The sequence below is a fragment of the Channa argus genome, chromosome 6 (assembly GCF_033026475.1).
Source record: "Channa argus isolate prfri chromosome 6, Channa argus male v1.0, whole genome shotgun sequence".
NCBI classification, from domain to species: domain Eukaryota; kingdom Metazoa; phylum Chordata; class Actinopteri; order Anabantiformes; family Channidae; genus Channa; species Channa argus.
This window is the reverse complement of record NC_090202.1, coordinates 9,213,394-9,237,275: the sequence shown is the minus strand read 5'-3', so window position 1 is coordinate 9,237,275 and position 23,882 is coordinate 9,213,394. Positions and strand designations below refer to the sequence as shown.

Below are 23,882 nucleotides of genomic sequence, written 5' to 3'. Positions count from 1 at the left end.
CACTGTGACAAAGGAACATTTTAATTATAAAAACAAAAAAGCTCCAGGTACAATGTCTGGTAAACCAGACTCTGGGTGCAATGCTTTATAACATACATCAATTTGCTCATGGAGTATAAAAGCCAAAAAATAAAATAAATTGGTAAAAATGTATGGCAGTGCAATGCCTTTATTTTTGTGTGAAACATAATGGGTATACTTACATGAAATGCCGGAAGAAAGAACTACATAGGCCCTACCTGTGCTGCACTGGTCTGCCAAACTAACAACTTTTCTCAGTTTGGGTTAATATTAAAAAACAAGAAAAAAAGATTTCCATGTGTGCATGTAAGAAAAATACTAATTCTGAAGGAGGTATTATTTTTTAGCAAAGGAGATCTTCATGGCATTCGTTTGTGTGATCTTAAAGCCCTGTAGTGCATCTCGTGCAGCACCAGCCTGAACTTCATTCTCAAACTCCACAAAGGCGATGTCGTGGCGACCAGGGACCAGACGTACCTCTTTGAATCCTGGGAACCTGAATGCGCAACAACACAGTCAACAAAAGCCACATACAAATTTGAGTACATGAAAAAAACGAGTTGATACTGACTGGTTGAAGAGCATGGAGAGCATAAGCTCGTTCGTCTCTTCTGGGAGGTTGGTAAGGAAGAGGATGTGATTGGGAGGATTCTCTGCAACCTGTTAGGATTAAATAGAGTAGGGGGTCAGAAAAGAACCAAAGATAAGATTAAAGCACTGTTTTTACTAGGGGTAAAAAACACTAAATGAAGGGGTGAGACAACTACCTGCTGAGGCATTTGTCCAGGCATCATCTGACCAGGTGGGATGGCACCAGGGGGCATCTGACCAGGTGCCATGCCTGGAGGAGGGATCATGCCTGGAGGGGGCATGTATGGTGGCTGGCCTGGCAAGTGCATCATGCGTGGAGCCTGGCTCATTGGAGGCATTCCCTAGGAGTAAAACAGAGGTTGTGATTTTGGAACCACCAATTCCTCTATCTGCATTTCATCAGATTAGAATGTTAGTGAATTGTTTTCTGTCCACTCTGTCAGCATAGCATGGAGAATAAAGGAGACAAGTAGAAACAATCTACTTTTTGTTAAAACACACACACACACACACACACACACAAAAAAAAAAACTCGTGACAGAGGGAGGGGTGAGTTTGGGAGTCTGGGCGGGTCCCAGGCAGAAAGTCCCCCAGAGCTTTAAGTTTTTAGGAAATTGAGCTAAGTGGTTACTTTACAGTAGCCTACATACAGCTAGCTTTTACTTAAGCAAGTTCAGCTCCGCCCTCAGTCACAGAGACCAGACAGAGAGGAGAATCCAGCGTGCACTAAATTTCACGTCTGCCAATCTCACATGCTGCTCTCCTCAAATGGCAATCAAATGCATCTAGTTGAGTTACTGACACTGAGTCAATAGTTAAAATCAGCAGGCTGAAACTTTCAGTCACATATGTGAGTGAAATGTTCAATTTGATTTGCAGAGGTGTCTACAAACTTATTTCTGAATGAAGTGTTCTTGTTGGTAGACATCAACAAAAGGGATAAACAAGGTAGGTTAGAAAAGACATTTAGTTCACTCACAGGCATGGCAGCAGGTACCCCAGCAACCATGGTTGCACCAGCTCCTGGGACCCCTTTCTTGGTTCCTGCTGCATCAGGCCCTTTGATCTTCTTTTTCTCTTTTTTACGATCACGCTCTACATAAGTCCCTTTCATTTTAGCTATGATGTCTGAATCCTGCTTGGCATACTGGATACGCTGTAGGAAGAGACACAGAATTTGAGAGCACATGCATTTCAGAATCTACGGTTCCACGGACTAAATCATGTAAATCATCTAAAACCAAAACAAATCACAATTATTTTATAACTTATCACACTTAACACCAATTCCAACTATATACTATTCCAAATTTTAATATTATATTGAAACATGCCCTGTAATTAGACAAGAGGCAATAGATTGATTGAGCAATAAAAAGAGATCTGATAGAGCATTTACAGTTTGGCAACCCACGAAAACATCTTTCGTCTTGTACCTGCTGTCACGAATCTTGTATTCGTGTTAACTTGGTGACCTACCATGGGTTTGTCGTAGAAAGGAAACCCCTGCATGGATCTTAAAGCATTGGATGCGCTGTTTATCTCTTTGAAGATAACAAAGGCCTGACCTTTCATCTTGAGGTTTTGTGCAACCAAGATATCCAAAATCTGGCCGAATTGTGAGAAAATGGCATACAGCGACTTTTTCAACTCTACATTAAGACAACAACAAAAAAGTATGAGACAAGATGTTCTCGATTCATAAAGTTATTTACCTGAAGCTACAAACATAAGACTAGAAATGATCGACTTACCATCCTTCTTGATTTTCTCATTCAAGTTGTTGATATAAATTGTATGGTTAAGCCTTACTTCCGTTGTGGCCATATTTTAACCTGGAAAGAAACAAAAAACAGAATAAATTATTTATTACATACCATTAAGAAACAGAATTCTTGATTCATGTTAGGCGCTGAACTGTTAACACGCTAGCTAACCATAGCAAACACCTCCCAGCTCGTGGGGAGGACGTTAGCTCGAAGCTAACTACTAGCTATAGCTAACAATGTTTGGCACACTGAATTTGATCGTTTGCGTCTAACGTTGCTCATTAGAAACAAAGATTCACACGGTTTTACCTAACTCTGCAAATGGTTTGCACAAGGTCTGAATCTGCAAACTGATTAAATAGATCAGTTCGATTTAAACAATAAACGAAAACCCCGGCGTTCTCCAATAATTCCCGGTCACTATTCTCGCGTTAAGAAGCAGTGGATATGCAATTTCCGGTGTTACACTCCTTTATTGTGACCACCAATCGAAAAGTTCCTACCATATGATAATTCATGCTTCCGACATACATTTGTGGATTTGGATAGCTCAGAAAACAAATATGTGGTAAATAAAAGTAAAACAGTCACCAAACATGATTAAATTGCAGTATTTGACACCGATAGTACAAAAATGACGCAACAAATGCAGAGCCGGACAGCTATTGGGTTACGCAGAAACACAAAAAAACAGTAACACTCGTATCTGTCAAGATTTCTTTAGCGCTGTTTCACCTTTTCTTTTTTGCCTATTTGCAGGTTGCCGGGAACACAATGAGGACGTAACCCAGATGTGCTTTACTGGTGTACCTAACAAAAATGTAGTTCGTTTTTCAAAGAAGTGAGTAAGTGCAGCAGATGGCGGTATATGACTCTTGACAGTTGTCGTGACATCCGTAGGAAGGAAGAAGCTGAGCATGATACTGCTTTATATGGATACACCGACGTTGTTGGCAAAGTGTACTAATAATAACTTATTGTGAGCAATAACCTATAACAGGAGACATATTTCATTTTCCGCTCAGCACCGGGTGGGTTCAGATAACTTCAGATAACCTTACTTACAGGCAACAGAGCTACGAGTTTGAAAAGGTATGAGAGTGGACATGTGGGTTGTTTGGATCTTTACAGTATTAATAGAGTGTACTGGAATTCATACAGTGCTGCTGTAACTTGGCCCTTTGCAAACCTGCACAAACTGCTAACCCAGATGACCACTTCTGACAGAGTAAATTCAAAAGGAACAACAGACAATGTCAGGGGAGTGCCCCCTTTCACCAGCTGTTCCTCCTCCACCACCTCCACCTCCACCTCCTCCTCCTCCTCCACCTGTTCTGGGTCTACTGTCTCCTCCAGTCTCGGCACCCAAGAAAAAGCTGTATCAGACTATAAACAGTAGTAGAAGTCCTGTAGAGGGCAACTACACAGAGGCCCGCTTACTGCTCAGTCAGAGGGAGAGCAGGTGAGATTTACAATATGTATCAAGGTTAGGCCTTCTATTTTTTTTAACATTTAACTTAGTATCTGTTGATTTTGACCATGGATAGTCATGTGCTTGTCTGGTAAATTCTGTAAGTATTCCTTAAGCCTAAAGCCAAAAGCCAAAAGATGACAACATCCATCTTCTAGTCAGAAATCCCCAATCAGTGCTGTAATTTTCACAATTTAAATACTCCAATACTCCAAAACAAAAGTTTAAACAGTAAAAATATCCAGTCTAGATTTTGAGATAAATTCAATTACAATTTTTTGAATGCCAATGCATAGAGGCATTTAATTTTATTTTAGAATGTACATTGTTATTTGTGCATAAAAACTATGATTAACTACAATTGAGTTCTAGGATAAACTATAGAACTCGGTTTTTGCGCTTAAAGGCTTGGTGTAACAAATGATTTATTTGGATTATGATTATTACTGGCATGGGGAGAGGAACACAACTCATGCACCATCACCACTTGTAGTCTTTCCACATCCCCGTTAACAGTGATGAAAATGTGTAAGCATTGTGGAGTAATATTGAACGTACATGACACTTGTAGCAACAAAACATGTGTGTTTGAATCTGTTGCCTCACTGCATGTTGGGACAGTTCCCACCACACCCACCTCATTTACATGTAGATCAAGTCAGTATCACGTCATTTACATGTAGATCACGTCTTGATTCAGTTGAGCAGATTAAAAAAAACCTTAAAAACGGTTTAAACCCTCCACTCACTTTGTTTCAAAAATAATAGGGCACACATTGTATGATAATTCATAGATAATTTTATCCAGGATTAACAAATCATTCCTCAAACTGCATTCAAGCAACTAATGAGGAGAATTAACAGGATCACATTATGTCAACTCGGAATTAGTAAAGGCATATTTTATTAACAGTGTCCTGAATATTAGACACACCCTTATTATACAATCCAAATATCAAGCAATGAATCCCAACTTTATAAAGTTCTAAGCTTTGCTGTACAACTCTTGAGCCCATTTGTGATGTTGGAAATTGCCATTATTTGTCATTATCTAATATTTTGTTCACTTCGATTGCTTATATATTTATGACAGATTTTAGGCAACACAAATGAAGGAAAACCAACACTAACTACAGCCTACACAGCGATGACACAACTCTTACTCAGAGTCAAACAAAAACAAATGTATATTCATTACAATTATCACTAAAACTATATTTTTTAAGGCTATTGGATACAAAATGATGGTAGATGTGAACAAAAATAACATTATTAGTGTGTATTTATGTCAAGTTGTGTGCTTCAGTTTAAGGAAGGACTTGCAGTGGATACTGGTGAACACATATGTGCCTTCCTTAATCCAAGATGGTCCACAGTAAGTCAGTAATACATTGGTTGATATGACTGAATAAGCACTTATATAACACAAGTAAAACAAGCAAGCATTTTGTGTACAGTATGACTAACTGTTGTTATAGTTTGACCTGAATGCTATTATGTTGAAGTCATTAAACATATTTGCGAGGGTGTGACTGTGAGCATGCTTTTCATTTACCTTTCAGGTGTGGTCTGGTGGCATTGTGGATGGCTGCTCACCTTCGACAGCCACAACTTAGTATTGACATGGAAACTGTGCTTCAGACAGCTCTGAACAGGGGATACACAGCACAGGGTGAAATGTTTTCAGGTAACAAAAAGTTTGCATTGGTCCAATTTATTTAAAAAAAACATAGTGGGGGAAAAAGAGCAGGGGCTTGTTTCTGCCTTAGAGGGTTACTCTAAAGGTGTGTATTTACAGGAAGTGGTGGTTCTGGGATAGTATGGCAAAGCATTGGATCCACCCAAAGGCAAAATAAATACCTTGATATCATGGGTGTAGGCAGAAGTGCAAATATGAGGCTTGGCTCAGAGGAACAGATGTAATTGAAAAAATGTGGAAGTTATATAACTAATTTGCGCTTTATTTTTTACTAGCAATTAAACTGTAGTTGGTTTCTTCAGGGTGTGTCATTAGGTGTTTTCTTTTTCTCAGCTAAAAACATGGCCCAGCTGGCAGAAGAGATTTGTGGCTGTAAGGCAGAACTACTGTCAGGAGGTTTAAACAGTAACAATGCTGCAGCCATCATCGCCCACCTGTGGGGGAGAGAACCTGTTCTCATTCCGTATCCAAACAAACAAAAAAACATCGGGTAATTGTGGGTTCTTTATTTTGTTTTACTGCTGCATGTTGGAGCAAGACCTATACATTGGCCAGGTTTGTATATTTCAGACTGTGTTGATTTGTGTGTCAGCCGATAATTACCAAGAAACTGCAGTACATAAATCAGATATTGTATCAATACTACAGAGTTTATTCACCAGAAAGCTCTGCCATGCACTGTATGCATTTTGATTAAGACATTGTATTTCAATTATTCCCCCGAAAAAGATCTGTATGAATAGATTGGACCATGTTAGATGTTATAAAAGAATTATTATGGGACAGAATCCCTGACAGTGTGTTCAGATATGATGAGGACTACAACCATGAGCCATGCCAGCGTAATGGCCACAAGGCCCACTGGGCAGTCGCTTCAGGTAAGATTACAAAGCTTGTTCACCACATGGAAGGTTCATCATATTGGTGGTTCAGAAAAGCAGGGCTTATTGTAAAAAGCAGTTTTTGAATAAGATCAGGATCACTCTGTGTCATTAAATTGGTTTATATTGTGACTTTGAAAGAGAGTTGATGCTGCAGGGTTCACATTTCCAATCAGTTTATTAAACTTAAAAAGATAAACAAGCTAAACAATCACAGCATCTCTTCTTTCCAGGTATTCTCCTGGGTTTAGACAAAGGGAGTGTGAGTGAAGAGCACACTCAGCGTGATCTCACTCTGGACTGGCTTTACCTGCCACTTGACACCGGTTCTCCCTGCCCCGCCACCAGCAAAGGCCTCAGAGAAGTGTACATTCTAGCTAAGCAAGGTAAAAGCCTGCGTTACCAGCTGTGGAGTTTGGATAGCATAACTCAAAGCAACAAGCAACTGAAAACAATGGACCCTCAAAGAGCTAATGATGGGACCCAGTACGTAGTTCCACATGGAGGAGTGGAGGCTGGACTGGCTGGACAGGCTGTGTTGCTCCACTCAAGGATAACGAAGCAGCAATAAGTGTGGCTTCAATGATAGATGCAGTATTTGTATATGATTAATTATAAGTTTCTGCCCTCAAGATATCCTGTTAATATCCCTTACAAACAGCCTTTGAAAAATTGGAAAATGAATATAACAAGAGGCACTATGATCACCTATATTCCCTTCATGATCTCCATGGCAAAAAAGTATGAAAGAATGAGTTTGTCATCAAGAATACTAATTTATACAGCATGGCACCAACCTCTATAGTGTCATTAACACCCTAAATGGTACTATTAAATTGATGGGATTTTCTCTCTTGAATTTCTACGACATACTGTCACAATAAACGTGTATCTAAGCATAAATATGATTTTAAAGATTTCATCTGTCACACTCCCCTGGAACAGTCCGACACAGTCTGCTGTTTCTATGGAGAATTGATTATGTCTTGTAGGTGAACAGCATGTTGAATTTTTATCAGCACTTAGTGTTTCTTGTTATCTTGAGTCACTGCTTAAATATAAATGGTTTAAGATCTTCAATAAAATAAATGAAATCAATAAAAAGGTTTGAGATTTATGAACTGTGTTTCATGTGAAATAAGACTCAGTGAGAACAAAGCAAACTCTGAAACTCTTATATCCAATTTATTGCAATCCTTCTTGACAAAGCAGGGATTCACTAACCATTTTCAGTCTCTTTTGTGTTTCTAAAATATGCTGATTAAAAATACAAAATCCAATTTTCTCACTTAGAAAGCAGCACCCAGTTTGAAAACCTGATAGTTTACCATCTTACAGATATTAAAGAGTTGTGGGCAAAGACCTAGAATACTTTAGAAACACCAAAATATTCCTCTTCCCTGCAGGTTTACTTTTCACAGATGTAAACACGTCATTCCTGAATTTAAATACCAATATCAATGAGTCAGACATTTGCAGGAATCCTGTAGAAAAATTGCTTGCTCAAGGAAACGCCTACACACAGAGTTCTGCATGGTACTGTCAAAAGAAAAAACAGACAAACAAACAAAAAAAACTCCTGCTATGTTAACTGTCCTGCTGCATTCCAGTCAACAAGCAACATTAACTCACCCTAACACAAGCCTTAATATCAAAATATATCAAAGTTTTTGTTGTAAACTCTCAGTCTTGCATACAAAAATTCAAACCCACAAACCTTTTAATTTAGTGTAGCAAAATGACAGCAATGTCACTATATCTAAAAGTGACATTCTTGTATGAAATTATTAGTCATAGTTTGAATAATAAGATACATTCATATTTTCCAGTTTCAAGATCACATCTAAGTTCATGCATAACTGAAATCTCACAAAGCCTAAGAGAGACGTATTAACTAGGTAACTCCATTTTCATTTTACTCTAAATACCACAGCTGTACTGTAAAACTCCCTGCAAATCTAAAGAAACACTGATTAGACAGAAATGAGTGAAAACACCAAATTAGACTTTTCATAAAGGTCTGCATCCGTAAACACAGTGCTGTAACTGCTGGTTTCCATGAAGATGCAGATATCGCTTGGTTTGTTCAATGGCTATGTGAGGATCCATAGTGCAACAAATACCAAAAAAATAAAATAAAACATAGCTGCTAAGCTGCTCACTGTACAGTAAAAGGAAAAAAAAATAACTTTCACTGCATTTCCATGCAAAAATCTAATTAAGACACTTTTTACTGGGGCTTAAACTTTGGGATTACATCTAACTCAGTCCATACTTGGGTGAACTCTTTGGAATAGGAAGAGCAGGAGTACACTGCACTGGAATGAACTGGAATGATCAGTCTCTTTAAAAATACTAGGCACAGAAATTGTACATACAAGGTAAGGAGGTTATACAAAGGCCAAAAAGTTTTTTTTTTTAAATAATTAGTATTTACATGCTGAGTTAGTCAAAACAAAGTTCAACCAGTGTTTTAGTGTTGCTGTATACTGTATAACATTAAAAGTGGTCCATAACAAAATAAACCTCCAATTCCCACAATTCTCCTTGAAGGAAGCATAAAGTCCTTAACCAACAGTTCATGTGAGTGCTATGTGCAACTCTGGCCGACAGAGGGAGGTGGTGAAGAGACAGATGAGTTATGTTAACCATGTCTCAATGCAGGAAGAGGTGACAGACATCCATGAGTAAGAAGTCTGCGGCCATAATCTCATAGACAAAAGTTACAATTCTGCAATTTCCCCCCTTTTTTCTCTTAATACAACCATTACCATCAACTGATTGCAGTTCAGCTTGCTCCAAGTTCCGTAAATAGAGCATAATGGGTTATATCAGACTTTAGAATCTTTCCCTGTCTACAGAAACCTTGCACTCATTCTCTCACACAGGAAAGTGTGGATAAAGACACTCGGATCATAAAGAGAGTCTTGAAAAAAAATGTTGGTTCACTTTTAGTTTGTGTTTCTTTTTTTTTTCTTCACATTCTCTCAGTCTTGTATCTGTTCCCATCATCTAGACTGGACGAATCATTTTCCAAGTGTCCCTCTCAAGGTGTCTGTGGGATCATGCTACCGAGGATGTCAATGAGGTTGTCCAGTCCCCAGAGGTAGCCATCTTCCCTGTTGCCCTCCACCCAGGGGCTTCTGTGGTCCAGGGTGTGAGGTTCCAGTAGGGGAACTGTCTTCCCGAAGTCAATCATCCACACTCTGGCCTTCCCAGAGGCATCGTGCACAAACAGCAGAGAGCTTCCCACCACCTGTGATGGAGAAACCGGTAAGATCAAAGACAAGTTTAGATGGTTGTGTCTTTAACTTGGCCAGCAGGTTTGTTGGGTTGAGTGTGTGTCAGTGCATTTCACCTCGTGTGTCCTGAAGAACTGTGACTGCTCAAGGGCTGAGCGGAGTTCCTCCAACCGTTGCAGGTAGAGTTTCTGGGGAAAATGAAACAAAAAAATTGAGGTTGAAAATAATGTGTAGCAGACTGTGAACCTATAGCTTTCTGTTTTTCCTTGAAGCATATCCTGCTACCATGAAGGAATGAGAAATGCAAATATATTTGGTGTACACAGCAGGGCCATGTGGGATAACAAGACACTGTAAATTTGTAGTCAAACCTTCACACAACTAAATGCTAAAGTCACTGACAAAAACCCACAATAAATACTGATTAATGGTTTTTGAGACAATGTTAGGAAATGTTACGGCTTTAAAATCAAACATCTAATTATTTGGGCGAGGTATTGCAGGGAAAATTCACTTCGAAATTATCAAGGTTTGTACAAAAAACAAAATTAAAACTTCACTTTCCCTAAATCCCACAGCTATTCTTTTTCCATTTATACAAAAAAAAAAAAATAACAAAAAAGGAGCATACCAGAATCTCAGTGTTGCCATCAACAAAGTCCTCGAGGGCCTGCATCACTTGCTCTCTGTGCCTCGTCTTCTTAAAATTGGTGTTACAGGTTCCATCAGCTTTCTGTAAAAGAAAAGGTAGGTAAGGAATTATTAAAAACAAATAAAAACTTTACTTTACATTACTAAACGTTTAGCTCTCTTGCCCTATAGTATTATGTTTACCTGCATTAAGCTAATAATTTAGTTTTTAATTTAATTCCTCCTTTTTTAGGCTAGCTTCAGTTTTAGTTGAGCTTTTGGTGCAATACTACCAGTAAATGTTGTGGCTTTCTGTATTATAATAAATATATTTCATGCTTGACTGAAAGTTAATCCACAGCAGGCTGTTTTAAATGCTCAATGTGTTATCATAAATTTCCATTCATGTATGAAAGCCATTCAAATCTGACCAGCCGTTTATTTACTTTTGAAAGAACAAACAATCCCTTTTGTAGCTGCAAATCCTGCTAAAAACTTTCAAAAATTTCCACTCCGGTGTGTGTGGTCTATGCTGGGACTACACAAGTAAATATTTGGTCTTATTGGCTGGTTTGTACAAACTATTTGTTGTCCTCAGTAACACCAGCTACCACAGCATGTTCACAGTGTGGAATATGCAGGATGACCTCTAACCTTAATGCCTTCAATGCGGAAGCCCAGAGTGGCTGTGGAGCTTAGTGTCTCCCTCCACTGCATGTATCTGGGTTTGAGCACGCCCTGCTGAGCCCTCTCCTCCTCTGTAGGGGCACTGGGGTCCACTGCGACCATCTTCTCATACATGTCCTTCCGCAAACGTGGACGCTCTCTGGCTTTTATCAGCTCCTCCTCCAAGTATGTTCTGAAAAGTAACATTTAATCCTTTTTAATTAAGTTTCTGTTTATTTTCCTATTGTTTCATTGCCTTATTTGGTGTGAATCAGAATCATTTGCTTTTAGTATGAATTTGCTGGACAGTAAAATTCTCATGAACTCATTAACGCACAGCAAATCCTGCAAGAATGGAAATTCTTACGAGTTCTTCTGCCAACAAAAATATGATTCGACTAGTACTTTATAAATAGAGCCGTTTTTGCTGAAAAGAACAAAAAGTAAAGGAAAAAAGATAAACAAAGCACAGATCTGGGGGAAGTCCTGGATTGGGAGGTGTGGACAACATGGACAGAGGAATATGGATGTAGAATAACTTTGTAAAACAAAGGCAGGATCTTGTATAAAAAGGCTCATTTCAAGGATCAAGTGTGGTGTCATTTTTTATTTTTTTTTTTTAAACCTACAAACAGTTACACTTTTTCACCCAAAGCTGAACCTTACCTGCTCCCCATTTTGCAGTCCATGATGGAGGGCGAGTCAAAGTCAGCCAGCAGGTCTTCCATCAGGTTGTAATCCTGATCATCTCTCTGTACGACACCGTAATAACCAGGCACATAGGGTTGCAACGTGTCCTTCATCAGTTTCTCTAGGCACTGCTGTTCACACTCGCAGAATCGCTTAAGCAAGCGTCCATACTCGCCTGCCTGGAAATTACCTAAGAGAAAGGTAGAATGAAAATGTGAGAGCTTACATTTTTGCTGAAAGTTAGAGAAGAGAAGATCACCTCTAGAGTATCTAAGTGATTATCGAAGTATGAAGCTAGAGCTAGAAACCACAACCTGTTGCATTTCAGTTTGTGTAGATTTATCTAATAAGATATAGCATGTTAAGGAACTTCAGTAGATGCTGGTTGGTGGATTTTGTTACTTTTGGACAAAGCCAGGCTAACCTTTAGTGTTTCCATTTACCAGGATACTGTTTGCTAGCTGTAATGCTTAATTTAACATACAGAAAACAGTGGTTGCAATCAGAATCTAAATGAGCATCATTCTCTAAAACAATTTGTTTGGATAATAAAAGATAAAATATACTTCTATGCAAGTTATGCACAGACAAATGGGGTAAATAAATAAATGGATACCTGCATGACCAGCTAGCTGCACCCAAGGATAACGTTTCTTGAATGACACTACGAAAGGGGACCAGTGAACCATGGTCTTCAACTTCTGCCAGGACTTATTCTGAAAGTAAATAAATAAAAATACATCAAAACTAAAGAACGTCATTGTGTTGCAAAATGTGTGTTGTATGGCAAATCTGAAAAATTAACTAACCAGCATGGGGGTTTCTTTTGTGGTCAAGCAAAATTATCATTCATTTTAGGAAAACACACCCCGTACTGTCCACAGACCACCCCCCTGACACACACACACACACACACACACACACACACACACTTCAGTAGACATTGGACAGATCCTCCCCATTTAAACAAGGTCAGATGCACAACCTACGTGACAAAGCCTGCTGATAAAACATTTACCATAGACATCACAGTGGTGTTGTAAAGCAGAACTTTACTGTCCAAGTGTGTGTGTACAATGGTTATCTGTGTTGGGAAACACTAGGGCAAGGACACTATGCAACAGGGGCTTTTGACGCAAGCAATCTGAGGGGAACATGGCATTGATTGATTAGAACATGTGGGCTTGTACTTGCAGGAAAACACAAATTTACACCCAGTTTAGGATGCGAATGTTTGTGTGTTGCAACAGAAATTACTCAAACGCAAACACTGTCATTTAATATTTGGCTTGGCCCATTCAAAATTTGCACTCTTTCTAATCGTTGCTGTAATGTTTTTATGTTTACCATATGCAAATAAATGTTTAACAAAGAAACTAGTTAAACAAAAGCAGAGAATGACCAATTTAAGGGAGTGACCTAGACAAAACAAGTTAATGGGAGTAATAAAGTGTGGGGATAAGGGGCAATAATCATAAAATTAATCCTTCTCCAACTAAATAGCCAACTGTGAATGGCGACGCTTCTCCCTTCCCGGACTATCTCTGCCGTGTTTACATATCAGCCTATCTCTGCTCTCTTCACATGCATTCTTTCCACAGCTGCGCTGTTGAAACTGTGTCACAATTAAACCGTCATGATGCACAAACAGCAGGTCTGAATTCATCTTAGAACAGGCTTAGAGTTTTAATGAGAATGCTGTTTTGTAACTCAAAAGCTTTTGAGGGATAAAGTCAAAAACTTAAAAAAAAAAAAAAAAAAAAGACAGAAAAAAAACGACTACGACAAACAATGTCCTGTCGGTCATTTAGTCTGGAATATTAACGGTACTGAGACGTATTGAGGGGCTTTCACTGTTGAAGACAGAAAGAACAGTAAACAGTATATCATAAGTGACTACAAGGGTTTGCATTTCCCATGTTAGTAGTGACGCACACAATAGTTATCTCCCCCATGGAAAACACTCATCTGTTAAAGGATGGTTTGTCTTACAAAGAAATTATTTACCCATTAGAAATCAACATTGAGGGTGTTTTTAATATTTTTGGCAGCTAAATTACACAAAGCTTTAAATATTCCCCCAACACCTTACACGTAATGTGTTGAATGCATAGTGAGTGCAAGTGTTTTCTTCATCATTAATCCCACACAAGTTAAACCTTTCAAGTAGACAAAGTTTTCTGACTGCATTCAACAGCTGTGTTTGGCCACATTTGTGCTTAGTTAAACAGCTGGTCAATACTTGTAACCTGAACCTTCACTTACATCAGCAGCTCAACCCCAACATGACCTCATTGACCATTGACTTATTAAAGCAGTTTGCATCTGTAGGCTTGTAAATTTATCTGCAAGTTGCCAGAAACAACAATTTGCAACACTGCCAAAATTATTTTTCTACTGGAAGATTACAGCATATTTCAGTTTTTTCTGTAGTTTATCATTTTCTCCTTCTGTCACAAACTGTCACTACAGTGGATAATTTCAGTAGTACTTTGAAATGTTGGCGTACTAGATGGGGGGAGTGTTGTTCGTGACTGCTAACTTCCACTGACTCACTGGAGTCCTGATCCTCCAGTGAGCATTTGGTGCTGAATATGTTTGAGTTTTGCAGCGGAACTACAGTGTAGTTATAATAATTTGACAGACCTGTTATAAGATTCTGCTGAAATTAAGCATCTGGTTGTCTACAAAACAAAAACCCTGTTTACCCATTAGATTATAATGATCTCTTTTTTTATGGTTTAGTTTTTAATTTGGTTACTATTAGCGGTATCTCTAGTCACATGATGTAGACCTTGGTTAAAAAAAAAAAAAAAAAAAAAAAAAAACCAAGTCCTGCAAGATAGGAGAGTGGAAAAAGAGAGGAAGGTGAAGCAGACACAATCTCCAGCCTCTCTTCTTTCACTTCTCTTCTCTCTAAACCATCAGGGCCCCAACTGCCACGAGAATATACCTTAATAGGTTTACTCTGGGGGGTAAAAAAAAAAAAAAAAACCCTCTACACATTACCAGTTGCAGCTAGAACCAATGTTGTAAACATTTTTTTTTTCAGTTTAAACTGAAAGTACTGCCATCTCATCCTGTCTCCATCCCACACACTGCGCATAGCCCAACCTTCACAAGCTCCGCATTCTCTTTTATATAACCATCACATGCATAACACAAATCTTTGTTTCATTATTTATGTTTTCTAAGCATCCTCTTCATTCTCCAAAGCTTTGATATCCACATGAATTTGCTGGCCTTCCTAGACTTCAGAGTATGTGTCTGGTGTTAGTCATGAAGCTTCCCTCTGTTGTTCACATGACAACAATAACAATACTGGTACAAGGTAAACAGACTACCAGCGCCTGCATTAACAGTCTCGTTTTATAAGAATAAGACCCCTTACACATAATATTTTGTGGGAGCAAGTCAACTCATTCACTCCACTGCCAGTATATTAGATAAACCCAGGTGAAACTGTAGCTTTTAAATCCAACCTCGTGCAATATATCCTCCATTCATAACGACCAATAAAATGTTATGGTTATTTTAAATGCAGAGTGTGTTTGTTGAGAAGTTAATGTTTAATGCACTTTTATTGATGTAAAATGTGTAAAATATTAGAAGAATCTCAGACTGTAAAGCATAATTTTAGCTACAGTAGGTGTACCCAGTGAACTGGCAGTAATAAACCTCCCTCCTAACTAGCAGATTGCATAAATTAATCCAGCCTGAAAGAGGCTCCTTAACCCAGGTGGGGGGATCATCACATCTAAAAATGACTAATTGCAGACTGTGTGTCAGACAACCACAATGTACTGTACCAGCAACCAGATATTGCAATATCTATCACATTTTATTTGCATAATTAAATCTATAAGCAGCATTTGGTATAATCTGCCATAGATACTTTTGAAGAAGCATGACATTACTGACTATATTTGACAGTCTGAGTTAAGCCGATTAAATCTAAATTTGTGCTGCTGCTCTGGATAGATGTGCCAATTTCCATTTCTTACCTGGCAGCCAGAGCAATAGTGGAGGAGGAGGCAGGCGCTGACACAGGCACACACAGCTCCGGAGACTAAGCGAGAACGCAAGTAGCACAAAAGACTCTGCACCATCAGCACAGGTTCTCCCCAGACTAGCACCACCAGGGATGTGTATTTCCCTGTTGGCCTTAGATCTTTCACAATCATCTACCTTCTTTAAGCGTATGGTTAGCTCCTGGCTAATGCTCTGTTATTTAGCCTGAGTCAGTTTGTAAACCCTTGCTGTAAACGGAGACCTGAGTTGCCTGGTAAATAATCCTCCTCTCATAAGCTCTCTCTTATTTCCCACACTGACCTCGTCTCCTTGTCTGCAACTTCTTTTTGTTATCCAATTCACAATTTTCCTCCGTTTCAACATTCTGTTACTCCTCCCTTCCTCTCTTAATGCTTTTTCTCAAAACTTGCAATGTTCTGTCATCGAGTAAATCCTCCTACCTACCGACCTAAGAACTGTCCTTTTTTTTTTACCAGCTACCTGCCGCAACTAGACTTTTGTACTTTCACCTCCTGCCATAAATCAATCACATTCTTTCCCTTACAACTGTCTCTGTTCAATTTAATAAGGTTTGTTCTTCTCCTCTTCCTCATATGCTCTAATCCCCCCCCCCCCAGGGCCTGTCCTAAGCCAATCTCCTGCTGGATTCATGACCAACTTATAGCTTGGGGGTAGGGACAACAGCCTTCCCAAAGCCTCCTAGTGCTCTCCCATTGTCGACATGACAAATTCCTCACCTCTATGTAGCCTAGGGCTGTGTGGATGCAAAGTAGAACCCGTCAGACAACTATCATGAGCTAAAGGAGTGACTACATATGCATACACTGAGGGTGGTTTTGGTTATTGTCAGAGCTCTTTTCTCAAAAGTAGTTTATTTAAAACCACATCCCTTTCCCCTAACTCAAATCTTCAGTTTAACTCAACTGTGGGGGGCCAAACGTACAGAAGAATGCAAAGGTTTAACACATCAGTGAAGACCATCTTCAACGTCAATGAGAGTACTGAATATCATATAACTTTTTTTTCTGAGGAAATTCATGTGGGTCTAGTGTATGTACTGTTCTGCTTTATGCATTAGCATTTCAGCAATCCGGAAATTATTGATTTACAGTTGTGATAAGTAGGCAATTATCATATAAAAGATGATACCAGATCTTTGGTGGTACAGCCCAATGTAAACATGTGCTGCTTCTCTCCCTTTTTTCATAAGTAGTTTGTCAAAACAAGACACAACATGATGTTATCTTGGGCCCTGAAAACGTATGGTAGCATTTTTGCAATTTTCCACTGCTACTTAGTCATTCAATAATTATCATTTTTCTTTTTTAAACAAAAGAAACTATTGTTGCCGCCCTATTGCATTTCAATAAAATGTGTATCTCCACATGTAAACTTTTAATGAGCTAAGTTTCCAGCTTTGTGACATAGTATTTTTTAGTTAAGCTGGTGGGATTTAAATTGTTTATTGGGCTCAAGCTTTAGAATCGTTTTATTTTATATCCATAAAATAATGCTTAATCTCTCAAATATATCAAATCCATTTTACACTGACAATAGGAAGTCCTGAGATTTCTAAAAAAAAAAAAAAAAAGGTATATACACAGAATACACAGTCCACCACTGAATGTCATTCTAATGTGTTGTGAATCATGCAATTGTCTGTCAGTGTCATATTAATTTGTACTGTCCCACTCTAGAAATACCAGAGTGTGTCTAAAAAAAAAAATCTAAAATAATATTAATGGAAAACAAGTAGTGTGGACTGTATCTCTCTTTGTTTTCCCTAATAACTTTGTATCATGGATTTTGTGTCTAAGTGCTGTAGGAGTGATGTGTGGGAATTTGTATAATGAGTGGCATGGAAAACAAGTCTACAATTGTGGCTTGTGTGCATTAGCAAGCACAAACAAGAACCATCATCAAGGTTATGTGTTCTATGATTCAGTGTATTTTGTCTGCCTGTGCTCGCTTTTGTTAGCTTACTCTCACTTTCCTCTTGTTTTCTGTTCCGCTGTATGTCCCATTGAGTCTTAGGGGAAAATGTTAAGCTTCGGTGTGCAAGGCCAAATGAGAGGGGAAAAGTGTCTCATATTGAAGGTGAAAAAACAAAACACACACACACACAAAAAAAAAAAACAAACTTAGTCGAGCAGATATTTGTAGGAATGTACATCTAAAAACAAATGTCATGGACAGATCAGATACTCTCGGTGTAAAAGTGAGAACACCACAAGGAGAAAAAAAAAAAAACAAGTACCATATATGGCAAAAACGTCACCTAGCAACCGGCTCTGCCTTCAGCCCAATTTTCCATGACACACACTCAACTCTGAATGCAAGACGGCATCGCTGCATGTGTGTCTCTCTGAGAATGCCTGCGTGAGCAAGTATGTGTTCACTTAATAGAGAGTACAAAAACTAACAGGTTTGACTGGAAGGTGACAGCGTGGCCATGGATTTTTCAAGCCAACAACAACAACAAAGATGCACACACCCTCTTTCTATTAATTACTGCACAATCAACAATAGTGCTTTCACTTAGTTACAAGAGGACAAAACCTGCCCATTAAAAAAAAAAAAAAAAACCCACACTCTTATCAGAGACTACAGGCTACCGTCATCCTGTTTGTTACAACAGCTCAAGTGCAACTCTTCACAGGTTACTCACTTCCTGCCTTACAGAGCAATAACCAGCCACTGACCAGCTGAACTAAACAATCACCACTAAAAAAAATTAAATATGTTAAAATCTTATCGGGTAAAAAAAAAAAACAGATGTTGTGTACAGCTATAGCTATTCACTAATTTGTGGAATGCCAGCTATTTTATCAATAGAAAAAATGAGTGTATGTGTGTGAGAAACATTTATTTTCAATGTGCTTTGTTGTGTCTTTTTTTGTGTTTGATGTGGTTGTTAGAAATGGGTCATTGGTTCATATGTGACACATATGGAAAACTAAAGTTACATATATATAAAAAGGAAAAAGAGAATAAAATTCCAAACTACTGAGTTAATGTGTCATTTGTGTAGACTTGAGCACACTCACATTGATATACATGTGCACACACGCTGGTTTTTAAGCTTCACAACAACATACCACCAATTAGTCATCAGCTAGACAACTACCTCCACCTCACAGTGATCATGAAGACAGCAGGCCTAGTTTAGCTGTCTCAGCAAGAGTAAAGTTTGTTTACTCGCCATGTCTTCCTCTTCCTTTCCCTCTGGAAAAATAAAGAGCAGACAAGGGTGGACTCGCCCTATACAGAAAAATAACTGGGGCTAGATTATTAACACATAGGCACAACCTCTTCATGGTTTACAAATTGTGGTGCAGTGCAAGATGTATAGGATGCAGACAGCTGAATCGTTTCAAGCATGCTTGATGACGCGAACAGAAGACCTGGACATTCAGGATTTACTGAAGCTACCAGAGGGCCATCTCCAGTGGTGACATCCTGTTTTCTCATTCCAAGCATTTCTAGCCAAAGAGCATCAAAGCCTCCTGACTCGGGGGTGGTGGGGGTAGGGGTCGACATTTCCTACATGGACATTTTAAACTTTGTCATGTCTAGAGGACATATTTTTAGCTTCTAGTTTACTCTGATAGTGTGACGTTTGCACATGAGCAGTATAGTCACAAAGGGGCAACTGTTGACCAATCATTTAAACATGTCTTCAGTGAATAAAGAGCCACATGGTTGAGCTCGTCAAAGCCATGTGATCATGAGTGTTTGATGCCACAGAAGGAGCTAAAGAGCATATTTAAATTTGTCTAATCATCATCATTCATTAGCATGGACAAAGTCCTACCAGTAAGGCTTTCAACCACCCATATGTGATGATACTGATTATTTGTAATCTGGAGATCCACATGGGGTGTAGCAAACCTACTGGCTGACATGACAAAATCAGCAGTGTTTTTACTGAACCATGACATGTACAGCAGTGTGACCAAAATAACGTCTGCACCCTGACAGTGTGACTGGTGTCAGTGTGTCATTGTGCAAGCTGTATTTTTGCAAGCAGCTGAGTAAATGTCTGAAAAGAATAAAGACACACAAATACACTCTTAGAGGTACCTGATGAGTAGTTACACAAGGTTGACCTGCATGTGTCCTGCATGTGCACGAATTTGAATACAGTGGTTTGTCTAGCTAAAGACCATTTGTCATGTACATGTTTGTCTGGAATGGCATGTGGTTCATTCTGGGAGCATTAAAAACAGGTTGTGTTTGTGAGAATCCAGCAGTGCTTTTTAATAAATGGAATGGAAATAAACCACGTGAGCCTAGCTGTGCTTTTAATAGCTGGAAAGTACAAACTGTTTTAACAGATTAGCTGTTTTAAGAAGACCTGAAGAAACTACTCACCCTAGTCCCATCGTCCGGACTGCATAGAGACCGTGCCGGTGACAGACTGGACTCTATGTCGCTCCCCGTGAAGTCGTCCTCAGACTCCTCGAAGGAAGATGCAGAAGACAGACCGATGGAGGAGGAATTGGACAGCTTCCTCGGTGAGCGCATCAGGGCTGGGGACCCTCCGCAGCCGCTATCCGAGCAGGGAGACTCGTCATCGGCGTGAGGTTCCAGACATGAGCCGGTCATGAGCTCCATTTGGCCAGTCAGCGGGTCTGATGTACCGTGGGAGGGGCTCGGACTGGGGTCCCTGGTTATTATGAGTTTCGGTATGGTCCCTGGGAAACTTTGGCCTCCTGATGGACTCTGGTGGGCCTGGTTGTAGTCCTTTTGGGACTCCGTTTCAGCCGGGCAACAGTTTTGGTCACCGGCCGGCCATGAAACGGTGCTGCAGTCACTTTTTGTCATTTTAGCTTCAGCCGCCTGTTCGTGTGCAATGGACAGTCCACTAGCCAAAGGCTGATGCGGCCGCCGGGGCAGGCTATACAAAGTCCGCTGAGCGTCCAGGTCAGAGGTGAGCAGCAGGGCTGAACTCTGAGTACTATCTGTTAATACCCTTGTCTCAGACAAAGTGCAATCCTGAGTGCTTCCCCCCAGTGGCTGATCTTCCATGGCCCTCGTCGGGGGATCAGAGACATTGTCCGCTCGCTCGGGTTTCGGCTCCTCGCAGCCCGCACAACTGAATTCACTGGGCCGAGTCTCCAAACCGGACGCATCGGGCGACCCGGCCGTTGCCTCCCGGTTCACGGCGTGGCCATCAAGGCCGGACGGCGCATCAGAGCAACCCGTGGCTCCTCGGTGCTCCCCAACGGTCGACACAACCTCGTCCCTCGGCAACTTTCCTACTCTGTGATCGCGGCGCGTCGCTGACTCTCGGGCTCCGTTTTCGCTCGCTAAATCCACTTCTGTTTGACTGGAGTCTCGCTTTCTCCTTCCCAGACAAGACAAGACTTTAGTTTTCATCGGATTCCTGTTTATATGGTCACTCCCTCGTCGCTTCTCTCCTTTCTTGAATCTGCGGATACGGATCTCGCCTGCTTTCCACTTCGCTCTGCCTGGTGTGGCGGTGCTGCGCGATAAATCCGAGCGAGTTTGGCCCATCCTGCATGCCGTAGTAGTAACAATAAGCCAGACACACCCTCACAGGCTCATTTGGGAAATAGTTGAAACCGTCACTCTTACAGTGTACAGTAAGCCATTAGTCATAAGATTCATGTATTAAGGCAGGAAAATCTGCAATTGTCCCATTGTTTGCTTCAGGATTTGGTCACATCTGTGAGAAGAAACAAAGGATGAGTAAACACAGTGAGTGCATGAATGAATAAAATACTGCGTAATACTTCATTGCCTTCAAGGCCAATTATCAGACTGCCAATGTAACCATTAACAACATGCCTATGTGACACCTGCATAATCTCAATAGACTCTGAAACTAGTAGCTGGCTGAATACCCAATAACACATACTTTATCATCAGCACTGAACTTCAGATTTTATTTCTTGTAAGAAGCCACAGCCAGAAAAACACACACACTGGGAAAAAGGTAAATTAACTGCAGTAGCACCGAGTATGTAAACTCCAAAATATACCACATATAATGAAATATATTGTAAATTAAAACAACCTATTAGGGAGACGTTCAAGGTTTCAGTGAGTTTCAGGCCAAGTTTCACTGGCATTAGTGTAACACTGCCCTCATCTGTCTGGTCACACCACATTTGTCTAAACTTCTTGGAATGACTATAGCTTTTTCCATTTAGTCCCTGATACGTCTCTGTAAAGAGTATTGTTAAAAAAATACACATTGGGCATAAACTGTGGTAAACAGAAAAACACTGCCATGCTGGGTTTTTTTAAAAGAAAATTTGACTTAATACTTACATGCACTATATCTATAAAATTAATCTATGAGTCATTCGAAAAAAAAATCTGCCCTCAAAATTGTAGTTCCAAGCATGATGCTTACGTTTAATTATTAACTATACGCCAACTATCCAATTGGGCTTTAGAAAAAAAAGTGACAATCACTGTTCATTATGCTTAATTTCTTACTTTTATAAAACCAAACAGTTAATCATGGAAATAAATCAGTAGTAAGTAATAATGAGAATAATGTTAAGTTGCAGCCCTTTGTTTTGGTCCTAACTAATAATAAGAAGACCTAAAAAAAACCTGCAGTTAAGACAAAGGTCATAATTTTATAAGACATACACAGCAACTTCCTCAAAAAAGTCACAGTTCTATACATAATGTGTTGCGGAATGTAGTCATAGTCACTGTATGTGACAATACTGGAGTCAATCTGCTGTGAGGATGGAATGCTCACAAAAAGGAAACGAGACAGGAAGGATAGCAATGGAAAGAACAGTTCATCATGTACCACATATATACACACACAAATGGGTGCATTCTTGTGTAACAAAAATCATAAATAGGCATATATCATGAGTCACACAGGGCTGCATAATCGACACTCCCGTGCCATCCTGACAATAATTTAATTTCCAGGAGTACTCATATGCACACACCCGCCAACAGTGACACACACTTTATGAAAAGTTGGTAATTCGTCAGAAAACAAATGACTCGACTAGAAAAATGTTTTAAGAGGTTTTAATCATATGATTTATGTCAGTTGTTTAGCTGGGAGGACAAGAGTGTAAACACTTATTCCACAATGGAAAACACTCATACTTTCGTTTCAAAATGTGATAATTGTATTTCAATAAAAATAACATACCCTCTGTATAGGTTGTTTAGGTCTGTAAAGTTTACTTTAGATATTTAAACAGTTCACATTTATGAAACAAATCAGTCCTATATAGTAGTGGAATGTAACTATAGTAAAACTACTTAACTAAATCTACTAAGTACAAGTTTGAAGTGCTTGTATATGTCCAACTTCAGCTACTTTTTTTAGATGTTCTATATTTTGGGGGAAATGTTGTACATTATGCTCACTACGTTTAGTTTATAATAAAAATGAGCCACTGTTATCGATTAAACTACTCATTAGTAGTCTGTCACTTCACCAGGAAAAACTTGACAACATTAAACGCAACCAAATAATAAATCACAGATATAAAAACTGTAAAAGGGTGTCATTGTGTCGCCTAAAAGTACAATACTTTTGCAATTTATTTTGCAGCTAAAATACTAAGACAGTTTGTTTTTTGAATCCGTTCTTGTACCTATGAAGTAACTACACTTCCCATTCCCCAGAGACACAAAACACCCACATAACTTAAAAAGATTAAATAGCGCTAGGGTTCTGTAAGCACAGTGATTTAAACAAAAACCTTTCGTTTACATGGAGTTTAGAAACAGCGAACAGTAACATAACAACCGCACAGTTAAAACTATTTTGCACATGGGAAAAGCATTAAAGCGAGCTGAACCTTCACTTACCAGGCACGATCCTCCAGTTCCTCCGAGTGTGTGAAGCAGCTGTTAAAGGGTGACACTGAAATGGAGATTATAACTTATAACGTCGGTCAGGGTGCAAAGGGGATGTGTCTGAGGCTTATCTGCTGCGCTAGCAGTGTGTGCAGTGCTGCTGCTCTGCTGTGCAGCTTAATAACAGCATGTGGTTGAAGAAAAGAGGAAACGCTTGTGGAAACAGGGGCAGGCCTTGCAAAACGTTCCACCTCTGTTGATAATCTTACCACTGATACAGATTAGTTCCATTCAGGTTAAAGGCTTGCCTGTCCTCAAGAAGTCGCCTAACCAGCCGACACTTCAGCCGTAACATCTGAATAAAAGGAGCTAGT

General features: G+C 39.5%; 3 protein-coding genes across 5 annotated transcripts; 1 reads left to right on the top strand and 2 right to left on the bottom strand.

Moving 5' to 3' along the window:
* snrpa (small nuclear ribonucleoprotein polypeptide A) lies at positions 1–2,839 on the bottom strand. 2 transcript variants are annotated; one of them, XM_067506295.1, is made up of 7 exons: positions 2,692–2,839; positions 2,368–2,448; positions 2,093–2,265; positions 1,593–1,769; positions 789–953; positions 593–681; positions 1–517 (listed from the first exon to the last, which is right to left on the bottom strand). In XM_067506295.1, exons 2-7 carry the CDS (start codon positions 2,438–2,440, stop codon positions 358–360), a joined length of 837 nt encoding a protein of 278 aa, XP_067362396.1. In that variant the 5' UTR covers positions 2,441–2,448; positions 2,692–2,839; the 3' UTR covers positions 1–357. The 2 variants fall into 2 exon arrangements, with proteins under 2 accessions (XP_067362396.1, XP_067362397.1); XM_067506296.1 differs by having other exon boundaries at positions 2,697–2,825.
* Positions 2,840–3,042: 203 nt separating this feature from the next.
* On the top strand, positions 3,043–7,053 carry actmap (actin maturation protease). 2 transcript variants are annotated; one of them, XM_067506292.1, is made up of 7 exons: positions 3,043–3,223; positions 3,610–3,844; positions 5,160–5,228; positions 5,416–5,540; positions 5,886–6,015; positions 6,360–6,430; positions 6,667–7,053. In XM_067506292.1, exons 2-7 carry the CDS (start codon positions 3,636–3,638, stop codon positions 7,002–7,004), a joined length of 942 nt encoding a protein of 313 aa, XP_067362393.1. In that variant the 5' UTR covers positions 3,043–3,223; positions 3,610–3,635; the 3' UTR covers positions 7,005–7,053. The 2 variants fall into 2 exon arrangements, with proteins under 2 accessions (XP_067362393.1, XP_067362392.1); XM_067506291.1 differs by having other exon boundaries at positions 3,043–3,474.
* Positions 7,054–7,594: 541 nt separating this feature from the next.
* On the bottom strand, positions 7,595–23,789 carry itpkcb (inositol-trisphosphate 3-kinase Cb). The gene is made up of 8 exons (XM_067506290.1): positions 23,521–23,789; positions 20,068–21,385; positions 12,278–12,377; positions 11,638–11,851; positions 10,960–11,164; positions 10,307–10,408; positions 9,792–9,863; positions 7,595–9,689 (listed from the first exon to the last, which is right to left on the bottom strand). Exons 2-8 carry the CDS (start codon positions 21,211–21,213, stop codon positions 9,480–9,482), a joined length of 2,049 nt encoding a protein of 682 aa, XP_067362391.1. The 5' UTR covers positions 21,214–21,385; positions 23,521–23,789; the 3' UTR covers positions 7,595–9,479.
* Between the last annotated feature and the right edge of the window lie 93 nt (positions 23,790–23,882).

Coding starts and splice junctions, on each gene's coding strand:
- snrpa (XM_067506295.1), bottom strand. CDS start 2,440: ATGGCCACAACGGAAGTAAGGCTTAACCATACAATTTATATCAACAAC. Junction 2,266..2,367: donor TGAGAAAATCAAGAAGGATG/GTAAGTCGATCA, acceptor GTCTTAATGTAG/AGTTGAAAAAGTCGCTGTAT. Junction 1,770..2,092: donor CTTTCTACGACAAACCCATG/GTAGGTCACCAA, acceptor CTCTTCCTACAG/CGTATCCAGTATGCCAAGCA.
- actmap (XM_067506292.1), top strand. CDS start 3,636: ATGTCAGGGGAGTGCCCCCTTTCACCAGCTGTTCCTCCTCCACCACCT. Junction 5,541..5,885: donor ACAGGGTGAAATGTTTTCAG/GTAACAAAAAGT, acceptor TCTTTTTCTCAG/CTAAAAACATGGCCCAGCTG. Junction 6,431..6,666: donor CCACTGGGCAGTCGCTTCAG/GTAAGATTACAA, acceptor TCTTCTTTCCAG/GTATTCTCCTGGGTTTAGAC.
- itpkcb (XM_067506290.1), bottom strand. CDS start 21,213: ATGGGCCAAACTCGCTCGGATTTATCGCGCAGCACCGCCACACCAGGC. Junction 12,378..20,067: donor GTCCGGACGATGGGACTAGG/GTGAGTAGTTTC, acceptor ATTTACTTTCAG/AATAAGTCCTGGCAGAAGTT. Junction 9,864..10,306: donor ATGGCAACACTGAGATTCTG/GTATGCTCCTTT, acceptor CATTTTCCCCAG/AAACTCTACCTGCAACGGTT.